At 40.8% G+C, this 24,188-nt stretch overlaps 1 protein-coding gene across 5 annotated transcripts; it reads left to right on the forward strand.

Moving 5' to 3' along the window:
- Positions 1–15,450: 15,450 nt before the first annotated feature.
- Positions 15,451–21,094, forward strand: LOC147606038 (putative pentatricopeptide repeat-containing protein At3g15130). Of its 5 annotated transcripts, XR_015265096.1 has the most exons (4): positions 15,451–15,717; positions 15,802–15,887; positions 16,029–19,816; positions 19,853–21,094. XR_015265096.1 is itself a non-coding variant. In XM_086792824.1 (3 exons), exons 1-3 carry the CDS (start codon positions 15,525–15,527, stop codon positions 19,320–19,322), a joined length of 3,573 nt encoding a protein of 1,190 aa, XP_086648950.1. In that variant the 5' UTR covers positions 15,451–15,524; the 3' UTR covers positions 19,323–21,094. The 5 variants fall into 5 exon arrangements, 4 of the variants coding, with proteins under 4 accessions (XP_086648950.1, XP_086648951.1, XP_086648952.1 ...); XM_086792824.1 differs by having other exon boundaries at positions 16,029–21,094; XM_086792825.1 differs by having other exon boundaries at positions 16,059–21,094.
- Positions 21,095–24,188: the final 3,094 nt, after the last annotated feature.

Here is a 24,188-nt window from a genome sequence, read left to right on the forward strand (position 1 = left end):
GGATTCTCAACATGGTATCAAAGCTAGGATGGGCTCTTGATCATGGTGATTATCTATGTGTATTAGTTTATGTATTCATTTGATTAAGCATATTTTCAGTTTTAGCATTTCTATTATGAGAGAATTATGCACACTCATCATTATGGATTGAATTTGGAGTCTTGGAAGCTGCTCATGGAGATTTGGAGATTATGGTGTTGCCATGGAAGCTGAAAATGAAGATTTTTGCAATATGAATACTGTGAAGTCTTCAACATCAAAGAAGCCGCTCAAGAGAGTTGCAAATGGGAGTTTTGCAACATGGTGAGCCTGCTCATCATCAAAGAAGCCAAAATAAGAATTTTCAGCAAGTATGAAGGCTATGGAGTCTTCAATGTCAACAAGAAAGCTGCCACCAAGAAGATTACCAAAGAAGGTATTTTGTGATTATTTGCCTCATTAATTTTTGGTTTGAGCATGAGAGATTGCTCATAAGAAGGGTTGCTATTTGATGGGATATTTGGATCCCATGGTTCTTTACAAGTGATCAAAGAGTATTATGAGGTGCAACTTGTATAAATGGGGATAAGCAAGTTTGGGCTAAGGAATGGAGCCCATGGTTGAAACACCAAAAGGGGTTATTCTTAGAGATCTGCTCACGAAAGATGAGCGAACTTGTGTGGAAGCAATGGAGACTTTCAGAATGGTTTTGCACCCATGGTTTCTTGTGAGAAACCAATGGAAGCACCCTTGAAAGTTCAGCACATGCAAAGAGGAGAGCATGCAAGGTTATGGAGTTCATTTAGGAGCTTCTAGTGTTAGCCATTCAATGGCTAAGATAACCACATGAAGGAGGTTCTTTGAGGCAAAGAGTAGCAACTAAGGCAAGCTGCATAATTGAAGCAGCAAAGAGGGCTACTCAGAAAGGAGCGGCAGGATAAAGAAGCAAAAGGAAAGCTACTACAGTGATTGAGAAGGAGGAAGCACACAAAGATCTTCAAAGAGAACGAGCAACATGATTTCTATCTGGTTATAAGATCAGGGCAAGATTCTTGCAGGGAGCTGGCTGCTGTAGAAGCAGAGGAAGCTATGATCTACCAAAAGCACTGCAGCAAACAGCAGGCAAGCAAACAACAACGAGCAAAGGTTGAGCCTTGAGTAAGGGAGTTCAACCTTCACTCAGGGAGCTTGAGGGCAGCATAACAAAGTAAGGTATGGCAAGCTATGGCCATGGCGAACAACACGAAAAGAATGTGAGTGAGACGAAGATGAAGAGCAGAAAGATAGAGACGAAGTTGCAAAGCAATGTGTGGCCCTTCTCAAAATCACACACAAAAAAAAAGCAGCAAGATAGATGAGCGGCTGGAGCAAAGGAATGGCCACAACAGCAACAATGAAGCTTCAGTTGTGGCATATTTAGAGGCACTTGTTATGCACACAATATTGAGCAGCATGGCAAATTGAAGAGTAGCAGAGCAACGAAAGGTATTCGTGAGAGAGAGGTCATGACTAGCTGTAGTAAGAAGATAACCCTTGATGAGGGAAGCTACCAGGGATGGTAGTTAGTGCAAAATAAAACCACAAGAAGCCAAGGACACCATGGAAGCTACAAAGGAAGAAAGTAGCAAAAGAGAAGCATGCACACAACAACTAGAGAGAGATGTCTGCGGGTCCCAAAAGCAACATGGTGTTGGCAAGTGCCTTCAATCCACAATTTTGGACCATAGTCTGGCATCCATTAGGTTCAGCGCATTGCCCATGCATAGATGAGGAGATTCTCCTTAAAGTGTTAATTTCAACTCTTAGTGAACATAAGGATAGTTCACACACACACCAAATGTCAAAAAATAGACAATGTCTTTGAGGCTTGTTCATATGGTTGAACACTAAATGTAATTATCCTTAAGGAGATGAAACCCACACATCGAGGGTCCCCTGCCCAGTTGCGGCCAAAATGGTATGTAAATCATCTTCACCCATGGTATGAGGGTAACCATACCGAAGCTCCCCCAAAAGCTCAAAATGGTTTTGTAGTAGTGTGCATCAGTGATGCACATGTAAGATGCATGCATATGGATTGGTACCCACCCAAACATTTATGTTCAAATTGGACTCAGTGGTTCCATTGTGAGTAAGTGGACTAAAAAAGGACTTCATGTCTAGGATGGTAGACACATGCATACACATTTTTTGGTTAAACACTCCAATTGAGGGGGAGTGTTGAGAGACATGTTGCATAAGAGCGATGCTAAATTGTATGGGTGATGGGTGAGTGAGATACACCTCGCTTTAAGAGGGGGTGTTGAAATATGTAAGCAGAGGTGCAAGATATTGTGGGTGGCAAGATAAGAATGTCATATAAGATATTGTGTGAATGGTGAGATCCACATAAAAGAATGTGGAAAAGGATTTGCCACATGGCATGATGACATGTAAAGGATATTGGGTCAATGGCTATCTATACGAGAAGCCATAGTGTATGGTTCATTAATCATATAATAGTAGAGATCTTGTGTTGAGTGTGCTAATGTCTCTCTCTAGTCATGGAGTTTCTTGTGTGGTTTAATCCACCTTAGTCTTTATGCTTAATATATGTTTATCCACCATGATCAATCCCATATTAGGATTGTCAACACATATGAATGTCCTATTAAAATGTCAGGCATGTCTCCTTGCCTTTATGTGATGCACTTGTGCTGAACCTGCTAGATTGATTTTCTCACACAGCCTACCACTTCATAGTCTATCAATAGACCCATTGCTAGAGGACTCTCTCGATCCACTCAATGCTCAATGACTGTGATTGTAGACCTGTATTCTGCGCAATCACTTGCTCCTATGCATTAGCCCTAATCAAGTCTTTTACAACATCGTACCAACTGCTCATCTCATCAAAAACAACATCCATGCTCACCCTCATCTCATGTGTGACAGGGTTAAACATATGTACCCCTTTTGCTTAAGGGAATAACGAATGAGCACACATTTTTCAACCTTTGGATCTAACTTGTTATGTATCTCATCAGGAATGTGTACATATGCAATGCATCCAAATACTTTCAAGTGTGACAAATCTGGTTAGTATGTTTCTCCTTTTTGGAGTCACACCATGCACTGCCTCACTGTGAGGTCATGTTCATAATGTAAACTATAGTTGCAATGTTAACTACACTACAACTGCTTTAGCCCAATAATGGTGAGGCATGCTCTCTTCTCAATGCACGCGCCACATCTACAATGTGCTTATTCTTCCTCTCAGTAACACCATTTTGGTGTGAAGTGTACCTGCATGTGAATTACCTCTGAACTCCGTGCTTTCTCAAGTACTCATCATCACTGAACTCATTGGAGAAGTATTCTCCCCCTCCATCTGACCTTAGGCACTTAACCTATAAACATGTTTGCTTTTTAGCCAACATTATAAAATTTTGAAAGTGAGTAAACACTTCACTTTTCTCTTTCATGAAATCGATCCACACCTTCCTTGTGTGGTCATCAATGAAAGGTATATATTAACCACATTCCCCCATTGATGCCACCTTTGTGGCCACCATATATCTGAGTGCACCACATCAAGTGCTCTCTTAAATTCCTCCCGTCGTGGAAATAAATTCTTTGTTTGTTTTCCAAACTAATAGGCTTCACATACTTTATGCATTCCATCTACCTTAAATTGATAGCAATTTCTAAATTCTGCATAGACTTCAATCGTTGCGCTCATTAAACATTTGCGCCAGATATCTATATCGACCACAACACTTGCACCTTGTGCAAACATAGTAGCTTTCACCTTAGGCATGCTTGCATATCCAAAGTAAACATTCTACCCACTCTATTTCCCTTTGCAACCAAACAACATTCGTTTTTGAAGTTCTCAACATAGCAACCCTCAGGGTTGAAGCGTATCTACAAACCTTGCTCAACCATCTACATAATAGAAACCAAATTCTTTGTTATGTTAGGTACATGAAGTACATCAACCAAGTACCTCATCTTGCCATCCTGCATAGCTAATGGCACATTTATAATGTGAGCAATAGGATAAGCCATGCCATCCCCCCATCTCTACATAACCTAGTTTTCCAAATTTTTGACATCTATAAACTACTCCACCATGATAAGTCATGTGGTTAGAGGCTCCCGAATCCTCTTACCATACATTATCACCATTTGTGGATGCATATGCATTGAATTTGACATATGTTCCATAGCAAATATCTGCTCACATTTATCTTCAGCCAACTTGCTTAAAGATGCATAATTGTTTTGCTCGACTTGCCACCTCTTATGTCACTCTACTTCTTGTGACATTCTGCTATATAGTGACTTGTTTTGCGACAATAAAAGAAATCCTTTGAACTTAATCTATCTTTTCCAATTCCCTTGGCATCTCTGGCCCCCCTACCATGAGACTGGCCTCTTTCACCTGTGTGTGTTTGTTGTTGGCTGTGCGAATCATTGAATTGCTCTATTATCCATAATTTTGATATCCAAATTGGCCACCACCTTAGCCTCAACGTGACCCACAACCTCTACACCTACCTCTACCTAAGTTTGAGTAGGAGGCCTATTCTAAAGTGTTCTTATTTTGGGATGAAGAGTCTTCATCCAAAGACTTCTCTTCTATGATTAACATAAACAACAAATCCCAAAAGTTGGGAACATTCTCTATTACAGCAATAAAGGTTTTGAATGGCTTGTATTCTTTGCCAAGCCCATTCAAACATACGCTCACCAAGTCATCATCTTCCACTAAGACATTAATAGATCTAAGGGATTCAATGATTCCCTTGATCTTCAATGCATACTCATTGATAAACATGTTCTTCTTCTCCACTGCATGAAACTCCTATTTTAAATGTTACTTCCTTACCTTTGTGTTTGTCTGGAACATCTTTACTAGGTTTTACCATATGTAACTATACTAGAGTGTTAGCATCCTATATATGCCCTATCATAATATCTGTTACACTTGACTGAAAGCCAATACATGACTATACCTTTATCTCTGTTGGACTTGCATTCTCTTCAGGCAATTCTAGAGGCTCATCATTGTCTCCTTCAATGTAATTGTTCTTGTCAAGCTTCTCACTGATAATTTGGTTGATATTATCAGACATCTCTTCTTGCAACAACCAAAAATCTACAAACAAACAACTTTTATATGTAACCTGTAACACAACAGTATCTAATTTAACTCCTATATTGGTACCTCTGCACAATCTGTATGTCATAGCACATGTGACCATAGTACATGCACATACACCCACAATCAACAAAACATGTGTGGAATCACTATTTAGACACCCAAAATACACTACTACACTAATCAGTGGTCAGATAGAAACAATTCTAAATCAAAGCTTCCCAAAAGTGTGAGCACGTGTTAAGCTTGACATCTTACCACATGTACATAAGCAATGCATGCTCAAGAGCCTTGTTGGTAAGACAAAAGAAGATCCTCCTAGTCAATGAGGCCCTGGACAGTTGCTTGTTTAGCAGGAAGGGGTAATCGTAGAACCCAAGACAAATCCATGACAAAGCCTTGACATACTAGCACCAAAAACCAGAGCAAGGTGAATCACCGACGTAGAGGAGTATGGCTACCATGGTAAGATTAGCGTATTATTTGACTATTAATAGTTAGCATATAATAATAACATATAATCATGCTTACAAAAAGACAAAGATAAAGATAACCAAACATTGCATTATATTGATACATCTCTGTGACTATTGATAACATGTAATCATGCTTACAAAAAGACAAAGAAAAACATTACCGAACACTGTATTGTATTGATATATCTCCATGACTGTTGAATCCATGTAAGAATGTATATATATGATTGTGCTACATGATTATATCAGTTAAAATATGATTATATCAGTTAAAATATGATTATGCTATCAATTAAAATATGAAGCAGTATCACTTATTTGGTTACAACTTGGTACCTAAGGATAAACTGAATAAAATACTATGACTAAGGTATAAACTGAATAAAATACTATGACTAAGGTATAAAATACTATGACTAAGGTATAAAATGAAAGATAATTACTTAGAGATATTTTCTAAGGTAACATGAGGGCTTATAGGTCATTACTAATCACGTGAAAAAATATAGTATATCTTACCCCATCGACATTACATCAAAGCCTTTATTGGAACCCTTAATTAAGGTATCAAGCATTATTTCACGTTTTAACTCAAGTGTGAAAGGCTGAGTTGTGAGTTTAGGATCGTCCAACCCTTGATTATAGTATCTCACCCCAATAACATTACATAAGAGCGTTTGTCTGAACCCTCGATTAAGGTATCAAGAATTATTTCTTGTTGTCTCAAGAACGAGTTGTGAGTTTAGAATCATCCACATGTGAAAAGATGTTAAAGGGGTTGTCCCTTTTTGTAGTAGATTGAGACAACATAAGTTTAGAATTTGAAGGTAGTCTAGGTTCAAGTGATGTTTAGACTTGTGTGGTGGTTCATATTCCACCACCTAATCAACTTGGGGACTTGTTTGACCAACTCTTATGCCTTTTCAACTCAAGATATCTCCAACACATGGTTGGAGGGGTTAGAGTACCCTTTCCATCCTTTTAGGATGACTTGATATTAATTACTATAGTTTTACCCTTTTTCAACATAGGTCATGTTCTAATCTCCTCTATAGGATCACTCAGTGAATACCAAGTCAAAGAAGTTTCTTCCTCAGGTTTGGTTTTAATAGTGACCCTATCATCACGGTCGCTAGTGAGTGACACATAATTGTTTCCCTTTTAGTAGCTTGGGCATCAATTTACACTTATGATCACCTTCAAAGTAGAAGTTTTATTTCTCAACCTATAATCTAATAAATGCATTCAATGGAACAAAGCTAATCTTACCATTTTGGAGACTCAACAACAAGTTTCAAAGGTTGGTATAGCCTTGGGGGGTTCGCTATAAGTAAACCCTTTGTATCATGTGCGTTCAAGGCCTATTTTAAAAATTCGTAATCTGTAAACTTTTCTCATGAATAAAGCATGCACTTTTTCTATTCAGCCTGTGAATACCCCCTTTAAATGGTACCCTTCTGTATGTAAAAATTGTGGACAAAAGGGGATTTTAAAAATCCATTCCGTTGAACCCACGTGCTATGCGTACATATTTATGAGTGACCCCCCTGAGGGTATAGCAAGTCATCCATTATGGCATTGGTTACCATCCTTAGGGGGGTTGTGGTGGTATAAGTGGTTTATTCCCATAACCAACTATCCTTTAAGGGGTAGTGGAGGATGCATCAAATGGTTCTCTTGTATCCTAGAGACTAATCCTAACACTGTTGAAATATGCAAGTGAATGGGTGTGTCCAGGAACAAGCCCTTAGCAAGAGACTGTAAAAGGGAGTCTGTAATTAAGTGGGTAGCAGTGAAAAGGTGAGAAGAATCTATTGATGAGAGAATCAAGGGTAGCATGAGTGAATATAGGGGTGTGGAAAGATTAGGAAAAGGTGCCCCCAAAAATGTAGGGAAGGTGGCACAAATCAAGGAGAAATCAGTGGGATTAGATGCTTGGCATCTTGTGGATGTAAAACCTATAAATTGAGGCATTGGCCTAATGAGAAATTTTTGGTTTTTGAGTATCCATGCCTACATATCCTATTAGATTAATTGTTCACTAATCTCGTCTTAATCATCTTCTAATTACCTTCTAATCACATTGATCTTTGCATTTGATCCACCATAGCACACTCTTGCTTGCATTTCAACATGGTATCAGAGCCATGGCCTAGGATCCATCTAATTTTTAAAACATAATTATCTTGCTAATCATGATTAAAAGCTAATCCCAATTTTTAACCTCTTTTCAACTATACTCTGTACCCCCAGCTGGCAGGGGGGCTTGCTCTCCCTCTAACCTCAACATTAGCCCAAGAGATCTTAGCCTCATCTAGCCACAATCCCCATGACTTGGATCAGCACTGCAATTTGTCAGATCGCCACACGTAGAACTCCTAATTTTTGTCGATTTGTAGGCACCAGCTTTCTGAAGGACTTTGTAGATCTACACTTACACAAGGTGAATCAAGCTAATTCCTCTTGGCCCCAGGGGTTTTAAAGGGTTCTCTACAAGCCTATCATCTCATATTTTAGAAATTCTTCAAGGAGAAGAGGAATCAAGCTCTGCATCAAATCAGCAAGTGACTTTGGTAAAACAAAGATTAAGCATTCCATGTTTAGTCAAAATTTTTTTTTCTTGGCTTGATCCTCTACCAAAGTATCTGATATTGATGCCTTTGAAAGGATTAGTATCTGATATTGATGCCTTTGAAAGGATTTAAGCTGATTTGAACTCTAAGGCACCAGATCTGGCCTCCCCATACACTCTATTTTCTATACACAAAACATGGGATTATTTCATTAATTAATGATTAATTACTACTCATCATTGCATTTTAGTGCAATTGATGGTTCAAATTTACCATTGGGTATCTGATACAAATCTCTATCACTTTAGATTGTAATTCAGAGATGGTTTGATATCCCAACCATTCAGTACAATTCAGTTACCCTTGGCTGTATGCAATTTTTGGTGTATTCATGTTTGTAAATCTATTGTAATAATCATTTAACACCAGATTGGAGTTGTTAAAGGGTAGACACTACCCTTGAATCTTGAATTAGATCAAGAGGTAAGACCCCCTTCACATCATCATGAGCACTACACAAGAAATAGCTAAATTTAACGAGTAACATTTCCATTCATGGCAAACAAAGACCATGTATTTGCTATGAGGAAAAATCTATGAGTTGAGAGAAGAGATGAATGTCCAGAGGAGAATGGGGAGAATGAGTGGAAGAACAGAAATGAGAAAGCATTCTACACCCGAGGAGGCCTCGCACGAGGACGAGGATGAGGAAGAGGCACGGGAGGAGGAAGGACCTTCACTTGTCTCACAACTGTGGGAAGCCAAGACACATGGCTAGAGATTGCTACAACAAACCAAATGAAGAAGGATCGACATCAGCAAACTTCATGGAGAATCCTAAGGAAGAGGAATTAGGACATCTTTTCTGAGAAAGAAAGAGAGAGAAACCCTACAACCCAATGTAACTTGCCCCAATAGAGTAAAGCCACCTCTAAGCCACCGATGATGTAGGCCATGTGGTAGATGTATGTGTGAGCACTTTAGTTAGGACACGGGCACTTGTAGTAGCCTTGGACACATAGAGAGAGAGTGTCAAGGACTATGAGTTAGGTACTTGAGGCACTGGTTGCGGGCTACCAAGTAAGGGAAACTTGGTATAGGTTCCAGGTGTGCTAGAGTTATTCACTTGAGGGGAAGTGTTGAAATATGCAAGTGAATGGGTGTGTGTGGAAACAAGCCCTTAGCAAGAGACTGTAAAAGGGAGTCTGTAATTAAGTGGGTAGTAATGAAAAGGTGAGAAGAATCTATTGATGAGAGAATTAAGGGTAGCATGAGTGAATATAGGGGTGTGGAAAGATTCTAGGAAAAGGTGCCCCCAGATGTAGGGGAGGTGGCACAAATCAAGGAGAAATCAGTGGGATTAGATACTTGGCATCTTGTGAATGTAAAACCTGTAAATTGAGGCATTGGCCTAATGAGAAATTGCTAGTTTTTGAGTATCCTTGCCTACATTATCCTATTAGATTAATTGTTCACTAATCTCATCTTAATCATCCTCTAATTACCTTCTAATCATGTTGATCTTTGCATTTGATCCACCATAGCTCACGCTTACTTGCATTTCAACAAACACCTGTCTCTACTAGTGTAGCAGCACCTGCCTCTACTGGTGTAGCGACAAGCTTACAATCTTTAAGACTAAACAATGTAAGCAACCTCTATTTGTACTTTGACTATAACATCACAATATCATCATCAAGCTGCATAAACTAATGAGCCCAAATCTGTCATATCAAATGACACATGTAATTTAGCCTTAAAGATAGAAATCTTCTTCTCATTAGGGCTTGTGACCAACATGTCATCTCCCGATAAACAAAAAACAATCTTTACTCCTCTTTACATAGAGGGTACTCTCAATTCGATTGTAAAAAAAAACCATTTGCAACCAAGTATGAGTTTATCTTCTCATACCATGCTTTATAAAGATTTTTGTAACTTACATGCTTTAGATTCATGTCCTCTCATTGAAACCATGAGGTTGAGATACATAAACCTCCTCATGTAAATCACCACTCAAGAAGGCAGGCTTGATATCCAACTGATGTACATTCCAACAATGATGCACTGCCAATGCAATGATACACCTAATCATAGTCATACAAGATGTGGGTGCAAAGTTCTCATCATAATCTATGTCCTTCTCTTAAGCATAATCCTTTGTAAACAAGCTTTGCCTTGTAGCAGTCACGCTACCATCAGCTTTACACTTAAGCTTGTCAACCCACTTTGTACCAATGACCTTTTCACTATAAGGCAAATTATGTCATTTTTTAGTATTGAGTCGTACTCATCCTACATGGCGTGCATCCAATGAGATCATTTTCCTGTGCTTCCTAAAAGGAAACAAGCTCCTCTTCATTGCATATACTCGTAATGAGAGCATGATTCGCAAAAAAATAAGATGCATGACGAGAACTTGCACATGTCCTCCTACTAGGTAAAGGAGTAGCTAATTTGTTATCCTGCAATGTCTTGGATGCCTATATGGATGCCCTTTCCTCATCCATTGTATCATTCGCAATTGCCTCATCAATAGGCTGATTTATGGGTTGAAATTCAATCTAATTTTCAGCTGGTATGGCCTAATTTATAGCACCTTTTGGAGCATGCATTTGCTCCACATATGGCTGCCTGGCATTGTACAAAAGTAGGAGTGTATCAAAGATGTCCCACAAGTATACATTTTGCTATTTTTTTGCATAAAAGCATAGGGTGAATTGAGTTCTCAACAAAGACAACACCTCTACTCACCAAAGTCCGCTTTGTGGCCAGATGGTAGTTGCTTTTTGAGATGTATCCCACAAAAATACATTTTACTGCTTTATCATCCAGCTTATTATGTTGTTGCTCAGGCACAAGAGCATAAGAAAGATGACCAAAAACAAACAAATGAGCCACAGAGAGATTTTTTCCATTCTAAGCTTTATAAGGGGTAATTGTCTAACAAGGTCTTGGTGGGGCATCTATTTAGCACATAAGTGGCATACATAACTAGTTACCTCTAATTCAAAAAACATGAGGCAAATCCTGGCCTAACCATGCAACATGCCATTTCCATGAGAGATATGTTCTTCCTCTTAACTACACCATTTTGTTAAGGTGTGTAAGGTACTGCATTGATGTTTTATGCCTCTTTCAACCATATATACATGAAACTCCTTTGATATATTCTCCATCGATCTGTACAAAGGGTGCCAACTTTACATGTAGACACGTTTTTAGCCATATTAGAAATAAAGTATCTAAAGCGTGTAAAAACCTCTAAGTTTTCCTTCAACAGATACACCGAACTCGTATAACCATCCAAAGTACCTATACAATGCTATTGTGCTGGTGAGATAAGGCTTGCCTCAATGTCAATAACAACATTCTAAAGCCCTTTGCAATACATGGTGCATCATATAGGACCATAACGAGTAGTTGGTCTCGTCAAGTTTATCCTCAACGGAAGGCATCCCAAATACATCACCATCTGCCATTTCAGCCTATAAATAACTAATCTCTGACACAGAATGCAAATACCCAACTACTTGCAAATATTGTCAATGCCCACTATGAATGCAACCAATTTGGCTACTAATAGATCACTGATGGACGATCGAAACTTGCAAAGTGTATGAAAAATTGCAGAGTATAGAGTGTGAAAATGATACTTAGCAAGAATGCAAAAAATTGATGATAATCAATGATGTTGAAGCTGTTAAAGCTGAGAGCTGAAAGATGTGATGTCAAAGATAACGAGGGCCCTATCTGCATAACAATGCTGCTTCAGCTATGAAGAAAATCCTAAATTGAACAAAATAAGTTTGAACTCACACTCCCTTGAGATGCCTATGAAAACCTTAAAGCATGCAAATGAGCCCCGAAACACCCTGAAACACGCAAAAATGAGGATAACATAGTTAACAACACACTATAGCATATATCTTGTCCACCTAAGGGGATAGCTCAATCTGAGACAATCAAAAGAGAAACTCCAAAAGAAGATGTCAAGGTGTGAGAGCCAAGAGAGCCTGCTCTGATACTAATTGTTAGAGTGGAGCTCAATGTAGCAACACACACATAGATGGAGCAAACAAGGAGAAACAGATGGAAGCATAACACTCAAAGTAAATTGATGAGAACGAGTGAAGTACAAATGAAGTGACATGATAAGGTCACTTACATAAACTCATAAAAGAGTGCATACATACACTTAAGGAAAAAACCTCCTAATAAAGAGGAAAAAAGTTACAACCCACCAGTGAGAGAATGTCCACTAAGGAGCCTACGTCCACATTCACTACTATATAAATGGCTGCATCCCACCGGTGAGAGAATGTCCACTAAAGGAGGATCCACTGTTAAAGTTAAACTACATGATTGCTTTGAGGCCAAGTGCCAACTAAAAGGGACTATAAAAGGGATGGTAAATGCCAAGTGAAAGTCCTAAAAGGGACTATGTTGCATAAAGGCTTTGTATGCACTATGGTAAGCTGAGACCATGCCTAAAAGATCTTTTGGTCCCTGGTTCAGTGCTGTTGATGGCATGTTTGCATGAGAAGTGAAGAGGCCCAAGAGCTAGAGTTATCTAAATTGCTCATGGAGGCCAAAGAATACTACGTACTAAATGCATATCGTTCAAGAAGCCCAAATATCATTACCACCATTTGATGTTATTAGCGATAGAAGCAAAAGGACCATCCATCTCGAAGTGGGAACCAATCTCTATGACAAATATTTCAAAGGCCGAGATTCTTAGAGGCGGGCAACAATAGGAACCTGACATTTGGCAATGTACGGTTCCACATATAGAGAGAACATTGTAATCATTTCTTGGTTGAACATTTTACGCTTGGTTGCTTGTAATAGTTCATATTGCAACACATTCTATTCCTCACCCTTTGTAATATTTGAATTTATATATACAATGTGTTACAACACTTGTTCTACCAGTTATCTTCTCCTAACTATGAGCATTTAAATTGTATATTGCAATGCAGTGTATTCCTCACCCATTGTAATATTTGCATCTATAATATAATACTTGTTCTATCAGTTGTCTTCTTGTAACTATGAGCATTGAGTGTGTGGGTTGAATTACTCCTAGCCAACAAGTGACCTCATGTAGTGCTCTAGAGTAACCACTTATGTTTTAAAAATTAGGTCGATTTTTAGGAATATACATATCTTTTCCTATATGTATACACTTTTTCATACAAATATTTTACACACCTAGTAGCTAATAATTATGACACCTCTTGTAAATGTAAACATCTAAAAAATAAGGTCAGTTTTTAGGGATATACATATCATTTCTTATATATATACAATTTTTTCATACGAATATTTCACACACCTAACAGCTAATAAATAGGACACCACCTCTAAATGTAAACATAATAAATAGACCTTCTTTAAAAATGATCTCCTTTGCACACACACGTGATATCATACATTTGTTTTAGTGAAACCTTTGACATATCCAGAAAGTAGACACTAGTAACCTAACTGCCCCCAGGGAAATAGAGGTAGTTAACAACCTTTGTTCACCTAAGGTCAACTTAGAGTGATACCTAAGGTGCAAACTAGTAATATCTATAGTTTCACACTAAGGCCAACTTAGGGTGATACGTAAGGTGCAAATTGTGTTCAAATTGGTAATATCTCTAGTATTCATAGTTACACACTATCCACATTTTAGTGATTCTACTAGGGAGTTAATTTTGCCAAACTACGAAAACAAGAATTCCAAAGGCCTTGTTTTATTCCAATCTATAAAGCTGATAAAAGAACTATGAAAAGGAGTAGTGAAACTCAAGAATCATATGAGCAATTAGTTACATTAGGCTAAGAGTTAGAGGTCTGCTTGAGAGAAAAGAAGGGCCTGCCAAGGAAAGACGGGTGAGGAAAGGATTATGAAGGAAAGAATTCAAGAAATAAAAAAGAAGACTATAGGGAGAAGGAACTTAATAGGAAAAAAAAGAGAAAAGGGAGTAGGGTTATGGAAACACTAGCCTCCTAAGGAAAAGAGAGAAAATTAGAAATCAAAAGAAAGAGGGAAGAGTAGAGAAAGAAATGGATGGAAACATCACCACCAAAGAAAGAGGAAAGAGAAGAGAAAACAATGGATGGCAACAACACCAACAAAGAAGAGTTGGAAGAAGTGTTAGAACCACACTTACAAACCAGTGAACTCATGAATAGAACTCTAAGAGGATCGGTAGAATATCACTTCAAGCAACTCGGATCAAAATTAAGCTGCATTTGTACAAAGGCACTAAAATGAAAGGACCCATGGATTCACATCCAAGCCTCTAACGAGTGGACCCGGGGCATTGAGAGGGAGGACTTTGTGGATTACTTCCCTCAAAATATGTAGAAGAAGGCTAAAAAATGGTACTACTAGGTTCCACCCGAGAAACTCCCAACCGATGAGTTGATGAGACATGCCTTCCTTGCAAGATACAAAGATCCAAGGACGTGCTCTACAAACTTGAGAGGATTAGGAGGGATCAATATCCATCAAAGGGTTTATAAAGAAAATCCAAGGAGTGATAAGGACGTACTCTACTAACTTAAGAGGATTTAGGAGGGATCAATATCCATCAAAGAGTTTATAAAGGAAATCAAGGAGTTATCTAGAAGGCTACCCCTATTGAGTAAAACACCCCTACTGATCAAAACCTACGATCTTGGTTCCTGATTGGACACAAAAGCCAAAGGATCAAGGAGGTCAAGTGCTACCATCCCACCGAGAACCTCGAAGGACTAGTTGATAATTAGTGAGACCAAGTAGCTCACGGGGGGGATTCGATCTATTTCGTTGATTTGAAAAAGTTTCACATACGGTGTCAACTCGTATTGCCTACACTAATTGTGCATCTTTGAATGACACAAATGATCGTATCCACTATGGTCCTTCATTCCCTTTACCACTTCAAGGTCTATTTAGCAAAACCAGTCACCCTATTATTCCTATTGCACCTTCCCTCCTCTTTTCCCCAAAAGGAATAAAAGTGTGCTCTTGCATAGTGTGCACACACATGCTCACACCATCACCATTGACGTATGCATTCACATACTGTTGAGTGACAATAAGAAAAGTACATGCACTCATACCACATCATCAATGTGCGTACGAGTGCATGTACTCACGCACATCATCAAATGGATCATCATCATTTGATGTATGTATTCACATTATCACAGACTATGTGGGCATCGTGGGCACTCACACACATCACCAATGGCGCGCACATCATCTTTGATGTATGTATTCACATTATCACATGTGGGTGACATTAGCATAGGAACTTCTAGTTGGAATTGTGGGCAAATGCCCTGAACGTAAACCGAGCAGGACGCATGTTGCACCCTCTCATCAGCAGCCATTCAAGCCTCCCAGCTACCATCTCACCTTCAACTTCCCAGTCGGCAGAGCTCGCCTTTCCGGAGCTTGTTTCCACTGCAAAAAGAAGAGAGTTTTTCGAACCCGAAGATGGCCTGCGCAGGCACACTCAAGTACCGCAGTACTTTCCGCCAAGGACTCTGAGTTCAGGTTCAGAACTCATCGCGTACTCCTCCTTGCTACGTTTCTTCATCAATTCTCTGTACTAATCTTTCTTCTGTGTTCTCCTTGCAGACAAGGAAGCCGAGCTAGGTCGAAGGCATACATGGACGCAGTGCTTTGCTGGTTCCTCCCAATATGCGGATAATGGCATTAAGCAAGTAAGCGCCTGCTGAGCTTTAATTACCTAACAAATCAAAATCATAATCCGCTTGCCTTGATGTCAAATTCAATCATGTTAATGGAACAGACATGTTAGCCATAAACTTAACTTGATTACTTAGTTTCCATGACTTTCATAGATAGACCTAAAGGCTTCAGATTATGAGCAGACAACCCTCTGGATAGATGTATGTAACACTCCTACTCTTAGCTGGCATAAAGTTTTGCCCGAGAAAAAGGAGGCGGAAGAAGATGGACATCGAGAAATGGTGCAAGGCAGCATTGCCGTGCACCTTGCAGATCAAGCACCAACATGCTGGTATCCCAGTGCCCTTTGCTTGGAGGAGCTCCAGCCACCATCCAGCCTTTCGCGTGAAGCTAGCTTTGGATCTGAAGTACAATCAGATCCAGGGCTACTACCGGATGCATTGGATGCAATTGCTTGGGAGACGCTAAGCATAAAGGAGATTATCAGTGCCTTGTTTGGCACACCCAAGCTGCCTTCAGTGGAGAATGTCATTTGCATCTTGCATAAATGTAAGAAGAAAAAACATGCACATTATGCTATGCACATACATTTGCATATTTGTAATAACGGGCTGGAAGCTCATCGAATTGTTGGGAACTATATTGTGCCTATGCATGTGGAATGCGGTAGTATGGCTTTAGCTCAGCAGGTTTTTGACAAGCTGGTTAATCAAAATGAACATTCATGGACCTCTCTCTTGTTAGGTTTCATTAATTGTGGCCGTCTGCAAGAAGCTCTCATTTTGTATCAGAAAATGGAAGAACAAAGCGTGCATCTGAGCAGTTACATGCTTGTGGCCCTGCTGCAAGCTTGTGCAGGGCTGAAAGATGTGGAGAGGGGACATGAAATTCATCTGGATATAGCATTGAAAGGTTTTGAAAGAGATCTTCCTGTTGGCAACACTCTGGTTGGCATGTATGCCAAGTTCTGCTTGCTTTCAGAGGCACGGTTAATCTTTGATAGGTTGCCAGTTCAAGACGTTGTGTCATGGACTGCTCTAATTGCAGGATATGCTGAGCATGGACCTGGTACAGAAGCACTAAAATGTTTTGAACAGATGCAACAAAGAGGCGTCTCTCCAAACGCTGTCACGTTTGCTTGTGTTTTGAAAGCTTGTTGCAGCATAGGAGCCTTAGACAGGGGTAGAGAATTTCACATTGAGATAGCAGTGAAGGGATTGCAAAGCTATCCTTCTGTTGCCAATGGCCTGATTGGTATGTATGCCAAATGTGGATCTCTTATAGAGGCACAGGAAGTGTTCAATATCCTTCCAGTTCGAGATCTCGTGTCATGGACTACCCTAATTGCAGGATATGCTGAACATGGACCTGCTCAGGAAGCACTGAAATGTTATGATCAGATGCAACAAGAGGGTGTCTCTCCCGATGCTATTGCATTTGCATGCAGCTTGAGAGCTTGCAGCAGCATAGGAGCAATAGATAAGGGCCGAGAAATACATAAAGCACTGTCAAGAAAGGGTCTTAGAAGAGATCTGATGGTTGGCAACACTTTGGTTGGAATGTACGCGAAATGTGGCTCACTTTTAGAGGCAAGGGAAGTCTTCAATGAACTACCCATGCAAGATTGCGTATCATGGACTGCATTGATTGCAGGATATGCTGAACACGGACCTGGTGAGGAAGCAGTGATCTGTTTTGAGCAGATGCAGCTTCAGGGCGTCCTCCCCAATGTTGTCACATTTTCTTGTACCTTGAAAGCTTGTGGCAGCATAGAAGCTTTAGAGAGAGGCCGCGAAATACATTTGAAAGTTTCACGAACTGGTTTTGAAGGAGATCCTTCAGTCAGCAGCAGTTTGATTAGCATGTATGCGAGTTGTGGAGCACTTGCAGAGGCACAGAAAGTCTTTGACAAGATTTTAATTCGAGATGTTGTGTTGTGGACTGCACTGATTGCAGGATATGCTGAGCATGGACCTGGTCAGGAAGCATTGAAGTGTTTTGAGCAGATGCAGCTGGAGGGGCTGTCTCCGGATGCTGCCACATTTGCTTGCAGCTTGAAAGCTTGCAGCAGCATAGGAGCAATAGAGAAGGGTCGAGAAATTCACATGGTTCTTGCAGAGAAAGGCTTGCAAAAGGAACTTTCTGTAGGCAACACTCTGGTTGGCATGTATGCCAAATGTGGTTCCCTTTCAGAGGCCCGGGAAGCTTTTAATGTGCTGGGAGTTCCAGATCTCATGTCGTGGACCTCACTAATTGCAGGATATGCTGAGCATGGGCCTGGTCAGGAAGCATTGGAGTGTTTTGAACGGATGCAAATAAAGGGTCTGTGTGTGGATGCTGTCACTCTGGCTTGCATAATAAAAGCATGTGGGAACTTAGGAGCCATACAAAAAGGTAGAGAAATACATGCAATGATTGCAGAAGAAGAGTTTGACAAAGATCTATCTGCTGGCAACAGTCTGATCAGCATGTATGCCAGATGTGGCGCTCTTGCAGATGCACGGGAAGTCTTTGATTCACTGCCAGTTCGTGATTCTGTAGCATGGAGTTCGATGATGAAAGGATATTGCATGAGCCATGAGGGTAATATGGCAGTACAGTGTTTTGAGGACATGCAAGAACAGGGGGAAAAGCCAGATACTGTAACATTCACTTGTCTTCTCGCTGCGTGCAGCCATGCTAGTCTGGTATCAAAGGGGCTACACTATTATAAGCAGATGAGAGAACAGTATGGCGTTGCACCAACCGTAGAACATCACACATGCATGATCGATCTGCTAGCAAGATCGGGACAGTTGTATGAGGCAGAGAAGTTTTTGGCACTGTTGTGTCCTCTGCACGAAGCAACATGGGCTGCATTGCTCACTGCTTGCAAAACTTATGGGGACACAGAACTAGGGCTGAGATGCTTTCAGCAGCTTGTCGAGATAAATGCAGAAGATGCTACTTGGTACGTGCTTATGGCCGATATCTATGTGAATGCTGGCAGCCGAGTTGATGCACGCCGGATAGAGGACTTGAGAAAACATGCAGGAGCAAGGAAAAAACCTGCATCTGCTTTGATAGAGGTCAATAAGAAAGTGCATGAGTTTGTAGTGGGTAGCAACCAAAGCAATGAAATCTCAACAATGCTACAAACTCTGAGTTCTCGTATTAAGGAAGAAGGGCATATGCCAAACCTGGATAAGATACTAAAGCCCATTTCAGACGAGGAGAAGGAGGTAGTGTTATGCGGACATGCAGAGAAATTAGCTATAGCCTTTGGGCTTCTCAGCACACCACAGGGAGAAACGCTGCGTGTGGCAAAAAATCTGAGGATGTGCAATGATTGCCATGACGTAAGTAAGATCATATCCAAGATTGAAAGCCGGGAGATCATTCTTCGTGACACTTGCTGCATCCATTATTTCAAGGATGGTCTGTGCTCTTGTGGAGATTTATACTGAACTGTTCCTATGCATTGGACTTGCATGGGTGCTGTCGTGCTCATTGCCCATCCGGAACCATGTGGTCATTGAAGAGGAAACACCACCCTTATGCTATAAGCTTTTGGATTACCACCTCAAAAGAGGCGAGAACTACACAAAGCATAGAGCAATCATCATCCTTGCTGATTGCATGGAGTATCTTCGAGTACAACCCATCCCATTGATTCTCATATTTGATAAGTAGACTGGTTGCGGTTGCATTTGACACTAGTTGCTCCATGGTCTCATACATGTTTAGCAGGATGCCTGCTAATGGTGGCATGCATTATAGAGGCCTGTGTTGATTGGATCCAAGTACACTCAGTCATACTGGTACATGCATGACTCGTCACATATGGAGCCACGTGATGGTTGCAGAGGAGCTACACATCAGTTCATCACATGCGCAGAGGGAATTTTCAAATTTTTAGTGTTAATAGTTCCTTAACAATCTCTCGACTCTTCCCATGGAGGCACAACATAACAATCTCTCGACTCTTCCCATGGAGGCACAACATAACAGTTCCCTACTTCAAAATTAACTTATATGGAATTTAAAAAGAAAAGTCTTCACATGCTACACTGACAAATTTTCTTGGAATGCATGTATGACAGGCTACGTGATTACACTAAAGTGTGAGGTAGATTTTTTGGGTTCAGTTGATGCCTATTTCCTTGGATGAAAAGGAGATAGAAGACGTGGATTTTAGTCTCATGTACGGTGTAAAGTGCATGTTTTCATGGAGTCTTTGTATGAGTTTTTAGGGAATGTAAAGGTTCAGGTGGTTAATAAATAGAGGGAATGGTTGAGGCATGGTTTTTGGCCAACATGATAGAAGCGACCATGTGGAGCAGTGTTGAAACTTGAGACACACAGGTGGTGCGAAGATTTGGGGAGTCAGGAGTAACAGGCCATTCTGGACAGAGATTATGCAAGAAAGGGAGGGGGGCTGCTGCGTACGAGCTGGGAAAAAACAAAAGAGGGCATGGGGATTTGTGATACAGGAGCAAGGGCTGTGAAGAGAAAAAATGGCGAGCTTAGCCAAGATTGTGGTGCATATAGAACAGATACTATGCATGAGGTGGTAGCATAGAGTGAGACTACATAGAATAGAAGAGGCGGTGACCCCTAGCAGGTGTTCAGAGAAGGGCAGCCATCCCATGTTGGGTTCCATTTGGGAAAGAGTTAGTACATGAGATAAAAGACATCCAGTTTATGCAGAACCTGTGCTACAGATGACTGAGAGTAAAATATGTTAAAGGCGTCTAGCTTGCACTAATATTGTGGAGCTTCTTGGCGGGAAGATTGGAGAAGTGCAAGTGAAAAGAAAGTGTAGCCAGCCTATGTTAGGTGGGTGCCTATGTAAGGTTGGTGTCCATATATAGAGCAGGGGGAGAATTCAATGTGTTGATGAGCGGTCTGCTCATGCAGGACCGGTTATTGCACATGGAGAAAACAAGCACATGTGAGGAGAAGAGTCAGTTGGCCTATGCGAGACATTTGTGTATTAGAAAACAGCACATGAAAGATTATAGTACACAGGGGTCTGTATAGAAGCAAGGGAGCACATAAATCTGGCAGGGAGTTGTGGACCATTTGTAAAGGAGGCCATGCAGATGTGAAGCATGGTGTGGACTTGTGCTGCTGACAAGAGTTTGAATTTGGGCTTATGTTCTTGGAATTTGGAATTCCCTGAGCTTATAAATGTAAAGATGAATAGACTCAGTTGACCTGCGAATAAGGTTTATTGGTATGGATTTTGTAGCAGTTTTCTTTCAAGCGTCATCATATTTGTCTTTTGGAGAATAAGGAGTTGTTGCTGAGAGGGTATTTGAATACAATTGTTGGTGAAGTACCGGAGCCTTGCCCAAGCCCCCTGAAGTGATCTGGTGGTCTAGTATATGGAAGAACAAACTGATATGAGAGCCAAAAAAACGTCACAGATGATCACAAGACAGATTGTTCCCAATTCAGTGCTACTGCCAGAAAATGGTACATGGTACATCCCAAAACCAAGCTCAAACCATGAACAAAACACTTCTAATCGGTACGTCCTGTATGTGCTAGGGATCGGCATGCCACAGGGATCGGTACTTGTGAGGACCAGTATGCTAGCAGCAACTGGTACATGTCCCAAGGATCAATCCATGGCTAGATCGGTCGGTACACCAATGTAAAACAGTACAGACAAGCCCCATGACTAGTAGCACAGTCCCGAGCATAGCCGCCTTTCATCCTGGTTCATCCTGGTTGCCATAAATTCTTTTTCTATTAAAAAATATCCTTCCCTATCCCGGAGCTTATTGAAGAATCCTCTGTACAAGCACATTCACAGTCCACCCACCTGTACAAGGCTTTACACATTTGGCCTTAGTATGTTGTTACCTCCTTCAGATTAAGACACTGAGCTCGCGAGTTTCCAAATAAGGTGCATTCTTAGAATCCCAGATCTCCCATAAACAGTTGAACTTGATAAGAGAGAAAAGGCAGTGGCTTTCCTATGCAGGTCCTATCCTTTTTCCTAACCCCTAGTATGATCCTATTCAAGTACACTCCCATGGCTGCCTTGCACCACCTAGAAACCCATGTCCAAAAAAACCTTAAGACTGGGCAATCCTAAAATCCGTGTCAGAAGTCTTCCACCAGGGGGGTGTACTCCTGGGGCACCTACCAGATGAGATATTCATATCGTACAGCTTGCTTCTGAAGGGAAGGGCCCTGCCAGGCTGCCAGCACCTTTCAAAGAATGGTAATTGAATGAGCTGGTAGTCTAGACTACCAGATGCTGGCCAACCCCTAGGGCTCCAGTTGACCCTCCATAGCTTGTTGAGTTCAGTGAAGTCCTGCTCCCTTCTCTTCAACAGTCTGAACAACCCTGCTGTCCCTAGGTTACTTAATGGGGAGCTGTCCACCCAACCCGTTACTTAATGGGATGTGGTGGAAGGACACCCCTGCTATCCCTAGGTTACTTAATGGGGAGCTCTCTCTCTTGCATGCCTTGGGATCTACCAGAGCTAGAAAGGGGTTAAACAAGGGGGACCAGAAAGCATTATATATCAAAAGAGAATTCTTAATAAATATGCTGGAGCCTTGCTACTCCACAAGGTGCATAATCCTCTTCCACCCTCTAACCATAAAACTTGCAAAAGGCATGTTCTTTACAACTAAAGGAGCATGATAAATTTTTTTATCAATCTAGGAGTGTCCATGCCACTGTTTATGACACTTCATTTTTGTGTTCCGTAAGCATTAATGCCCAGGGCTGGCTGTCTTTATCAAAACAGACAACCAAAAACTTGGAAAGTAATACTATTGGATGGGTCTTCAAATTTAGTATCCCTAGGCTACCCTCCTTTTTTAGGCTTACAAACCTTGTGCCAAGCTAGAAAGGAGAGAATGTTCTTTCTCTACCTGCCCTTCCATATAGGAAGGCCTAAATAGTTAAGAGTCCTCCTCTGATGTCCAGCCCTAAAATCCAGCAAGGGAAATAATAATTCCAAGCTATGAAAACCTTGGAATTATCCCATTCCTTGAAGTTGGCTTCAAGTTTCTCCATTAGCCAGTCAACATTCCTTGCCAGATATGTCACTTCATGGGGCATCCCATCAAGTGTCTGAAATTCCCACCCTTTACTGATTGCTTTACACCCCCATCTAGACACATTAAAAGTATCATCTTGAGGCAAGATGATTAACCTAGATTTATGAATATTATGTTTACGTTTGGATTAGCAAAACATGTATCGGTAACTGAGACACACACCTTGTAACTTGGTTGAACACAATGCTAATCAATACACTTAAATACACTAAGATTTGATGGATGCTTGCTCAAATACAAGAAGTAATTTGCTGAATTGACAAGAGACACGCAATGAGCTCGAACGGCCGACCTCTCCCTCAAATAAAGTATATTGATTTTGGGAGAATCAAGTACATAGTGTCATGGGCATTTCTGACCAGATTTCCATACGAATGCATATGAATACAGTATTGCAGACAAGTGGTTGTCGACGTAGACTTGCAATCCACACTACCCTCTCAAGTGCTCATGTTCCCTACCATCTGCTCTCTATTGTTCCACCAACACATGGTAGCAACAATCTGCAAGAGAGCACGTAGGACAAGAGAAGACTACACAAGATATGTGATCTTGTAATCCGGTTCCTCCCTCTTGCTACTTGCTTTCATATTTAAGCATAAAAGCTCACCAATTGCAAGTAGAGTCGATGACAGCGGAAGTCTTCATGATGGAAGTCCTTGGAGTGATGAGATCTTCGATTTGTGGCATTTCTTCGCGCGACCAAAGTCTTCAAGAGGATGAAGGGAACCTTGGGAAAGCTTCCCCTATTAGGGTTTTCAGCAAAAAGACCATAAATTACAACAATAAAGGGAGCTGTTTTGCTGAATTTCAGTCATTGGGAGTGTGTAGGAGAGTGATTAGCACCCCGAAACACTCTTGGAATCTTGAGAAACACCTTAGCAAGCTTGGATATGGATTTGGGAAGGAGAAAGTGCAGAAAATGCAGCCCAACAGTCCTCATGAAGGAGGCGCCAATCTCTAGAGAGAGGAGGAGTCAGGTGGTGAGTTGTCCAGTGTAGGTGGCAGGCAGGTGCTTTGTGGAGCAAGCTAGAGTGGACACATGGCTGGTTACTCCCTTTGTAGTACAAAGGGGATAAGGTCTGGGCGGTGGACATTGGGTTATGTCCACCTCCGGACATCAGTGTGTGTGAACACCGGGTTGGTCATAATTTATAAGTGAGCTTTGGTCACCCAAAACTTAATGAAGTGTGTACACGCTCACTTACAAATTAATGCTAACTCCTAAGGCTAGGTTTATGACC

The sequence above is a fragment of the Cibotium barometz genome, chromosome 58 (assembly GCF_041138505.1).
Source record: "Cibotium barometz isolate CiBa-2024 chromosome 58, ASM4113850v1, whole genome shotgun sequence".
Lineage (NCBI taxonomy): Eukaryota > Viridiplantae > Streptophyta > Polypodiopsida > Cyatheales > Cibotiaceae > Cibotium > Cibotium barometz.